Source organism: Oncorhynchus gorbuscha, unplaced genomic scaffold (assembly GCF_021184085.1).
Source record: "Oncorhynchus gorbuscha isolate QuinsamMale2020 ecotype Even-year unplaced genomic scaffold, OgorEven_v1.0 Un_scaffold_11484, whole genome shotgun sequence".
Classification (NCBI taxonomy): Eukaryota; Metazoa; Chordata; class Actinopteri; order Salmoniformes; family Salmonidae; genus Oncorhynchus; species Oncorhynchus gorbuscha.
This window is the reverse complement of record NW_025754036.1, coordinates 137-9,738: the sequence shown is the minus strand read 5'-3', so window position 1 is coordinate 9,738 and position 9,602 is coordinate 137. Positions and strand designations below refer to the sequence as shown.

The following is a 9,602-nucleotide window of genomic DNA, read 5'->3' as shown; positions in this document are numbered from 1 at the left end:
GGTTGTAGTCTTTCAGTGTGCTGGCTGGCTGGCCTGGGTTGTAGTCTTTCAGTGTGCTGGCTGGCTGGCTGGGGTTGTAGTCTTTCAGTGTGCTGGCTGGCTGGCTGGGGTTGTAGTCTTTCAGTGTGCTGGCTGGGGTTGTAGTCTTTCAGTGTGCTGGCTGGCTGGGGTTGTAGTCTTTCAGTGTGCTGGCTGGGGTTGTAGTCTTTCAGTGTGCTGGCTGGCTGGCTGGGTGTTGTAGTGTTTCAGTGTGCTGGCTGGCTGGCCTGGTTGTAGTCTTTCAGTGTGCTGGCTGGCTGGGTTGTAGTCTTTCAGTGTGCTGGCTGGCTGGCTGGGGTTGTAGTCTTTCAGTGTGCTGGCTGGCTGGCTGGGGTTGTAGTCTTTCAGTGTGCTGGCTGGCTGGGGTTGTAGTCTTTCAGTGTGCTGGCTGGCTGGCCTGGGTTGTAGTCTTTCAGTGTGCTGGCTGGCTGGCTGGGGTTGTAGTCTTTCAGTGTGCTGGCTGGCTGGGGTTGTAGTCTTTCAGTGTGCTGGCTGGCTGGCCTGGGTTGTAGTCTTTCAGTGTGCTGGCTGGCTGGCCTGGGTTGTAGTCTTTCAGTGTGCTGGCTGGCTGGCCTGGGTTGTAGTCTTTCAGTGTGCTGGCTGGCTGGCCTGGGTTGTAGTCTTTCAGTGTGCTGGCTGGCTGGCTGGGGTTGTAGTCTTTCAGTGTGCTGGCTGGCTGGCTGGGGTTGTAGTCTGTCAGTGTGCTGGCTGGCCTGGGGTTGTAGTCTTTCAGTGTGCTGGCTGGCTGGGGTTGTAGTCTTTCAGTGCTGGCTGGCTGGCCTGGGTTGTAGTCTTTCAGTGTGCTGGCTGGCTGGGGGGTTGTAGTCTTTCAGTGTGCTGGCTGGCTGGCCTGGGTTGTAGTCTTTCAGTGTGCTGGCTGGATGGCTGGGGTTGTAGTCTTTCAGTGTGCTGGCTGGCTGGCTGGGGTTGTAGTCTTTCAGTGTGCTGGCTGGATGGCTGGGGTTGTAGTCTTTCAGTGTGCTGGCTGGCTAACCCTAACATGCTTATTGCTGACCAACACAACTTTATTCATGGGAGCGTACAGACATTTTATAAACTTGACTCATAGTGAAAGAAATGATCTCAGAAATGTAACACGTTATAAAAACACAAGAACATTTCATCAACAGTGTTTCTGGTCATTCATGATTTGGAACCAAATTATCTTGATCTTGTCCAATAAGAAACACTTGTTTTTGTTTTCTGCTGCAAAACCGTTGTGCTACGATGTACACGAATGAATACACCCCTGGTGTGTTCTGTCTCTCCTCTCCAGACTCCCCCTGTTGGTCTGAACTGACCAGTATTAACAAGAAACAGGCTGCGGAGAAGCTACCGGGTGAGTCTCCAACGTACACACTAACCTCTCTCTCTCTCTCTCTATGACCCCTGACCTCTATAACCTTTGACGTCTAAACCCCTGACCTCTACGACCCCTGACCCCCGACCTCTATAACCTTTGGACGCCTAAACCCCTGACCTCTACGACCCCTGACCCCTACCTATAACCTTTGACGTCTAAACCCCTGACCTCTACGACCCTGACCCCTGACCTCTATAACCTTTGACGTCTAAACCCCTGACCTCTACGACCCCTGACCCCTATAACCTTTGGACGTCTAAACCCCTGACCTCTACGACCCCTGACCCTAATAACCTTGACGTCTAAACCCCTGACCTCTACGACCCTTGACCGCTGACCTCTATAACCTTTGGACGTCTAAACCCCTGACCTCTATGACCCCTGACCTCTATAACCTTTGACCTCTAAAACCCTGACCTCTAGGTCAGTACCTGCCAGTGTGTGACGCAGAGGGCTACTACCGGTCCCACCAGTGCCACGGCAGCAGCGGACAGTGCTGGTGTGTCGATCGCTATGGCAACGAGGTCGCAGGGTCACGGACCCACGGAGCAGCAGACTGTGGTAGGTCCGCACTAATCATTCTGGGGGGAAATCATTTCCAACTAACTAATTGGTTTGATGCCGATAAAAAAGTTGATGGTAAGTTGATTGATTGACTGACTGACTGACTTTGTGGTTGGCTGACTGACTGACTGACTGACTGACTGACTGACTGACTGACTGACTTAGCGGTTGGCTGACCGACTGACCACCTGATTTAGGTTATTTTTGTATGTGATTAGGAAAACATGAAACATAAAACAGAATATTAAAAAACAAGAACAGCTCAAGGACAGAACTGGTTCCTGTGTTCTGTAGGGTGGTGTTTAACCTGAGTTCCTTCCTGGTTCCTGTGTTCTGTAGGGTGGTGTTTAACCTGAGTTCCTTCCTGGTTCCTGTGTTCTGTAGGGTGGTGTTTAACAGTAGTTCCTTCCTGGTTCCTGTGTTCTGTAGGGGTGGTGTTTAACCTGAGTTCCTTCCTGGTTCCTGTGTTCTGTAGGGGTGGTGTTTAACCTGAGTTCCTTTCTGGTTCCTGTGTTCTGTAGGGTGGTGTTTAACAGTAGTTCCTTCCTGGTTCCTGTGTTCTGTAGGGTGGTGTTTAACAGTAGTTCCTTCCTGGTTCCTGTGTTCTGTAGGGTGGTGTTTAACAGTAGTTCCTTCCTGGTTCCTGTGTTCTGTAGGGTGGTGTTTAACAGTAGTTCCTTCCTGGTTCCTGTGTTCTGTAGGGTGGTGTTTAACCTGAGTTCCTTCCTGGTTCCTGTGTTCTGTAGGGGTGGTGTTTAACAGTAGTTCCTTCCTGGTTCCTGTGTTCTGTAGGGGTGGTGTTTAACAGTAGTTCCTTCCTGGTTCCTGTGTTCTGTAGGGTGGTGTTTAACCTGAGTTCCTTCCTGGTTCCTGTGTTCTGTAGGGTGGTGTTTAACAGTAGTTCCTTCCTGGTTCCTGTGTTCTGTAGGGTGGTGTTTAACCTGAGTTCCTTCCTGGTTCCTGTGTTCTGTAGGGTGCTGTTTAACAGTAGTTCCTTCCTGGTTCCTGTGTTCTGTAGGGTGGTGTTTAACCTGAGTTCCTTCCTGGTTCCTGTGTTCTGTAGGGTGCTGTTTAACAGTAGTTCCTTCCTGGTTCCTGTGTTCTGTAGGGTGGTGTTTAACAGTAGTTCCTTCCTGGTTCCTGTGTTCTGTAGGGTGGTGTTTAACAGTAGTTCCTTCCTGGTTCCTGTGTTCTGTAGGGTGCTGTTTAACAGTAGTTCCTTCCTGGTTCCTGTGTTCTGTAGGGTGGTGTTTAACCTGAGTTCCTTCCTGGTTCCTGTGTTCTGTAGGGTGGTGTTTAACAGTAGTTCCTTCCTGGTTCCTGTGTTCTGTAGGGTGGTGTTTAACTGTTCCTTCCTGGTTCCTGTGTTCTGTAGGGTGGTGTTTAACAGTAGTTCCTTCCTGGTTCCTGTGTTCTGTAGGGTGGTGTTTAACAGTAGTTCCTTCCTGGTTCCTGTGTTCTGTAGGGTGGTGTTTAACCTGAGTTCCCTGGTTCCTGTGTTCTGTAGGGTGGTGTTTAACCTGTAGTTCCTTCCTGGTTCCTGTGTTCTGTAGGGTGGTGTTTAACAGTAGTTCCTTCCTGGTTCCTGTGTTCTGTAGGGTGGTGTTTAACAGTAGTTCCTTCCTGGTTCCTGTGTTCTGTAGGGTGGTGTTTAACCTGTAGTTCCTTCCTGGTTCCTGTGTTCTGTAGGGTGGTGTTTAACAGTAGTTCCTTCCTGGTTCCTGTGTTCTGTAGGGTGGTGTTTAACAGTAGTTCCTTCCTGTAGTTCCTTCCTGGTTCCTGTGTTCTGTAGGGTGGTGTTTAACAGTAGTTCCTTCCTGGTTCCTGTGTTCTGTAGGGTGGTGTTTAACCTGAGTTCCTTCCTGGTTCCTGTGTTCTGTAGGGTGCTGTTTAACAGTAGTTCCTTCCTGGTTCCTGTGTTCTGTAGGGTGGTGTTTAACAGTAGTTCCTTCCTGGTTCCTGTGTTCTGTAGGGTGGTGTTTAACAGTAGTTCCTTCCTGGTTCCTGTGTTCTGTAGGGTGCTGTTTAACAGTAGTTCCTTCCTGGTTCCTGTGTTCTGTAGGGTGGTGTTTAACCTGAGTTCCTTCCTGGTTCCTGTGTTCTGTAGGGTGCTGTTTAACAGTAGTTCCTTCCTGGTTCCTGTGTTCTGTAGGGTGGTGTTTAACAGTAGTTCCTTCCTGGTTCCTGTGTTCTGTAGGGTGGTGTTTAACAGTAGTTCCTTCCTGGTTCCTGTGTTCTGTAGGGTGGTATTTAACAGTAGTTCCTTCCTGGTTCCTGTGTTCTGTAGGGTGGTGTTTAACAGTAGTTCCTTCCTGGTTCCTGTGTTCGGTAGGGTGGTGTTTAACAGTAGTTCCTTCCTGGTTCCTGTGTTCTGTAGGGTGGTGTTTAACCTGAGTTCCTTCCTGGTTCCTGTGTTCTGTAGGGTGCTGTTTAACAGTAGTTCCTTCCTGGTTCCTGTGTTCTGTAGGGTGGTGTTTAACCTGAGTTCCTTCCTGGTTCCTGTGTTCTGTAGGGTGCTGTTTAACAGTAGTTCCTTCCTGGTTCCTGTGTTCTGTAGGGTGGTGTTTAACAGTAGTTCCTTCCTGGTTCCTGTGTTCTGTAGGGTGGTGTTTAACAGTAGTTCCTTCCTGGTTCCTGTGTTCTGTAGGGTGCTGTTTAACAGTAGTTCCTTCCTGGTTCCTGTGTTCTGTAGGGTGGTGTTTAACCTGAGTTCCTTCCTGGTTCCTGTGTTCTGTAGGGTGCTGTTTAACAGTAGTTCCTTCCTGGTTCCTGTGTTCTGTAGGGTGGTGTTTAACAGTAGTTCCTTCCTGGTTCCTGTGTTCTGTAGGGTGGTGTTTAACAGTAGTTCCTTCCTGGTTCCTGTGTTCTGTAGGGTGGTATTTAACAGTAGTTCCTTCCTGGTTCCTGTGTTCTGTAGGGTGGTGTTTAACAGTAGTTCCTTCCTGGTTCCTGTGTTCGGTAGGGTGGTGTTTAACAGTAGTTCCTTCCTGGTTCCTGTGTTCTGTAGGGTGGTATTTAACAGTAGTTCCTTCCTGGTTCCTGTGTTCTGTAGGGTGGTGTTTAACCTGAGTTCCTTCCTGGTTCTTGTGTTCTGTAGGGGTGGTGTTGGAATCATCTGGAGACCAGGGCAGCGGAGACTCTCTCTTCTCCGACGACGACTATGACGATGATGAAGATGATGCCTTCGTCCTGAGCGATCAGATCGATGACGAAGATGACGAAGACGACTATGACGGAGAGGAAAGATATCTGTCGTAACTCCGTCACTCTGCACTTTGCCAGGGGACTTCAGCAGCAAGAATAGTTGCTAGGCGACCTCGTCACCGCTAACAGACTAAAGACATTTCTCTCTCTCTCTCCTGTGTCTCAAATGTCACACTATACCCTAGTCAGTTCCCCAGGGCCCATTGGGTGGAAGGCAGTTCACTACATAGTGTACAGGGCACCATTTAGGATGGCCCACACTGTGTTTGTTGTCTATTCCTAATTTAAAGGTGGACTCTGCAATTTGACACCATCGTACAAAGTGTGGGGGGCTTCCTGTAAATAACAGACGGCATCAACAACAACAAAAAAATGACAACAACAACGGAATTGTGATTTATGGGTTTCTGCCCTCTGTGGTGTTTCTTCATCAGGAAAATCACAGCATAGCCGTCTTGGCAGATTAGAATTCTGTTGTTGGTGTTGTCCCGTAACCAGGAAGTGACCTTGCTGTGTATGATGTCATAATAACTAGCCCACCTTTCATCGCTGGTAAACGGTTGTTTATGTTTTCACTTCCTCTGCCGTCCAATCACAAGCTGTGGATGTAGTCACATGTGCAATGAGGCCTTTCCTTATTGGACAATCAGTGTGTCCTCTCCTCTCTTCCTCTCCTCCCTCCTATCTCCTCTCCTCTCTTCCTCTCCTCCCTCCTATCTCCTCTCTTCCTCTCCTCCCGCCTATCTCCTCTCTTCCTCTCCTCTCTTCCTCTCCTCCCTCCTATCTCCTCGCCTCTCTCTTCCTCCCTCCCTTCCTTCCTCTCCTCTCTCCTCTCCCTCTCCTCTCCTCTCTCCTCTCCTCTCCTCTCCTCTCCTCTCCTCTCTCTCTCCCTCTCCTCTCCTCTCCTCTCCTCTCCTCCCTCTCCTCTTCTCTTCTCTCTCTCTCTCCTCTCCTCTCCTCCTCTCCCTCTCCTCTCTTCTCTCTCTCTTATCTTCTCTTCTCCTCTCTATCGTTACCTGTGTCCCAGTGATGATGGAGAGAATGTTACTGTATTCTAATGTCTATTGTTTTCCAATAGAAACAGAAACTGATTAGACATTAGGTAGTGATTAAACACGAGTCCCAAATGGCCCTCTCGTCTCTATGTAGTGCCCTACTTTAGACCAGGGCTGATATGACTGTGGAGAAACAAATAACAGTGTGGAACAAAATATGAATCACAAACTATTTTTATAGTGTATTGCTTCTAAAAAAAAATGTATCAGATCTGAATCCCAAATGACTCTCTATTCCCTATATAGTCCACTGAGCCAAGTGGAACATGGTCTGAATCCCAAATGACTCTCTATTCCCTATATAGTCCACTGATCCCATAGGAACCAGATCTGAATCCCAAATGACTCTCTATTCCCTATATAGTCCACTGATCCCATAGGAACCAGATCTGAATCCCAAATGACTCTCTATTCCCTATATAGTCCACTGATCCCATAGGAACCAGATCTGAATCCCAAATGACTCTCTATTCCCTATATAGTCCACTGAGCCCATAGGAACATGGTCTGAATCCCAAATGACTCTCTATTCCCTATATAGTCCACTGAGCCCATAGGAACCAGATCTGAATCCCAAATGACTCTCTATTCCCTATATAGTCCACTGAGCCCATAGGAACATGGTCTGAATCCCAAATGACTCTCTATTTCCTATATAGTCCACTGAGCCCAGACTGCACTACTAGGGCCAACCCTATGGGTCGTTCTGGATCAGACTGGATCAGACTGGATCAGACTGCACTACTAGGGCCAATCCTATGGGTCGTTCTGAATCAGACTGCACTACTAGGGCCAATCCTATGGGTCGTTCTGAATCAGACTGCACTACTAGGGCCAATCCTATGGGTCGTTCTGAATCAGACTGCACTACTAGGGCCAATCCTATGGGTCGTTCTGAATCAGACTGCACTACTAGGGCCAATCCTATGGGTCGTTCTGAATCAGACTGCACTACTAGGGCCAATCCTATGGGTCGTTCTGAATCAGACTGGATCAGACTGCACTACTAGGGCCAATCCTATGGGTCGTTCTGAATCAGACTGGATCAGACTGCACTACTAGGGCCAATCCTATGGGTCGTTCTGAATCAGACTGCACTACTAGGGCCAATCCTATGGGTCGTTCTGAATCAGACTGGATCAGACTGCACTACTAGGGCCAATCCTATGGGTCGTTCTGAATCAGACTGGATCAGACTGCACTACTAGCGCCAATCCTATGGGTCGTTCTGAATCAGACTGCACTACTAGGGCCAATCCTATGGGTCGTTCTGAATCAGACTGCACTACTAGGGCCAATCCTATGGGTCGTTCTGAATCAGACTGCACTACTAGGGCCAATCCTATGGGTCGTTCTGAATCAGACTGCACTACTAGGGCCAATCCTATGGGTCGTTCTGAATCAGACTGCACTACTAGGGCCAATCCTATGGGTCGTTCTGAATCAGACTGGATCAGACTGCACTACTAGGGCCAATCCTATGGGTCGTTCTGAATCAGACTGGATCAGACTGCACTACTAGGGCCAATCCTATGGGTCGTTCTGAATCAGACTGCACTACTAGGGCCAATCCTATGGGTTGTTCTGAATCAGACAAGGCGACATTGGGAATCACCCCACGTATATGTTTTTAGGAAAAATAAATAAAACACATTTTTAAAATGTATTTAATTTACTGTAATAAAAAAATATATTGACCAAACACCTGTCTGTTTACCTGTCTGTCTACCTGTCTATCTGACTGTCTGTCTGTCTGTACCTGTCTGTTTACCTGTCTGTCTACCTGTCTATCTGACTGTCTGTCTGTCTGTACCTGTCTGTCTGTCTGTCTGTCTGTCTGTCTGTCTGTCTGTCTGTCTGTCTGTCTGTCTGTCTGTCTGTCTGTCTGTCTGTCTGTCTGTCTGCCTGTCTGTCTACCTGTCCATCTGTCTGTCTGTCTGACTCATTTATTTTAACAGGTAGGTTATTATATAGGTTAGTACTGTACTATATAGGTTAGTACTGTACTATATAGGTCATTACTGCACTATATAGGTCATTATATAGGTTAGTACTGTACTATATAGGTTAGTACTGTAATATATAGGTCAGTACTGTAATATATAGGTTAGTACTGTACTATATAGGTTAGTACTATATAGGTTAGTACTGTAATATATAGGTTAGTACTGTAATATATAGGTTAGTACTATATAGGTTAGTACTGTACTATATAGGTCATTAATGTACTATATAGGTTAGTATTGTACTATATAGGTTAGTACTGTACTATATAGGTTAGTACTGTACCATATAGGTTAGTGCTGTAATATATAGGTTAGTACTGTACTATATAGGTTAGTACTGTACTATATAGGTTAGTACTGTACTATATAGGTTAGTACTGTAATATATAGGTTAGTACTGTAAAATATAGGTTAGTACTGTACTATATAGGTTAGTGCTGTAATATATAGGTTAGTACTGTAAAATATAGGTTAGTACTGTACTATATAGGTTAGTACTGTAATATATAGGTTAGTACTGTAATATATAGGTTAGTACTGTACTATATAGGTTAGTGCTGTAATATATAGGTTAGTACTGTACTATATAGGTTAGTACTGTACTATATAGGTTAGTACTGTACTATATAGGTTAGTACTGTACTATATAGGTTAGTACTGTAATATATAGGTTAGTACTGTAATATATAGGTTAGTACTGTACTATATAGGTTAGTACTGTAATATATAGGTTAGTACTGTAATATATAGGTTAGTACTGTAAAATATAGGTTAGTACTGTACTATATAGGTTAGTGCTGTAATATATAGGTTAGTACTGTAAAATATAGGTTAGTACTGTACTATATAGGTTAGTACTGTAATATATAGGTTAGTACTGTAATATATAGGTTAGTACTGTACTATATAGGTTAGTGCTGTAATATATAGGTTAGTACTGTACTATATAGGTTAGTACTGTACTATATAGGTTAGTACTGTAATATATAGGTCAGTACTGTAATATATAGGTCAGTACGGTAATATATAGGTTAGTACTGGAATATATAGGTTAGTACTGTAATATATAGGTTAGTACTGCAATATATAGGTCAGTACTGTAATATAGGTTAGTACTGTAATATATAGGTTAGTACTGTAATATATAGGTCATTACTGTACTATATAGGTCAGTACTGTAATATATAGGTTAGTACTGTACTATATAGGTTAGTACTGTAATATATAGGTTAGTACTGTAATATATAGGTTAGTACTGTAATATATAGGTTAGTACTGTACTAATATAGGTTAGTACTGTAATATATAGGTTAGTACTGTAATATATAGGTTAGTACTGTAATATATAGGTTAGTACTGTACTATATAGGT

General features: G+C 45.4%; 1 protein-coding gene across 1 annotated transcript; it reads left to right on the top strand.

Moving 5' to 3' along the window:
- The first annotated feature begins 620 nt into the window (after positions 1-620).
- Positions 621-5,948, top strand: LOC124030426 (testican-3-like). The gene is made up of 3 exons (XM_046341774.1): positions 621-1,378; positions 1,826-1,963; positions 5,064-5,948. Exons 1-3 carry the CDS (start codon positions 1,267-1,269, stop codon positions 5,222-5,224), a joined length of 411 nt encoding a protein of 136 aa, XP_046197730.1. The 5' UTR covers positions 621-1,266; the 3' UTR covers positions 5,225-5,948.
- The last annotated feature ends 3,654 nt before the right edge of the window (positions 5,949-9,602 follow it).

Coding starts and splice junctions, on each gene's coding strand:
- LOC124030426 (XM_046341774.1), top strand. CDS start 1,267: ATGTACACGAATGAATACACCCCTGGTGTGTTCTGTCTCTCCTCTCCA. Junction 1,379..1,825: donor GGCTGCGGAGAAGCTACCGG/GTGAGTCTCCAA, acceptor CCTGACCTCTAG/GTCAGTACCTGCCAGTGTGT. Junction 1,964..5,063: donor CCACGGAGCAGCAGACTGTG/GTAGGTCCGCAC, acceptor TGTGTTCTGTAG/GGGTGGTGTTGGAATCATCT.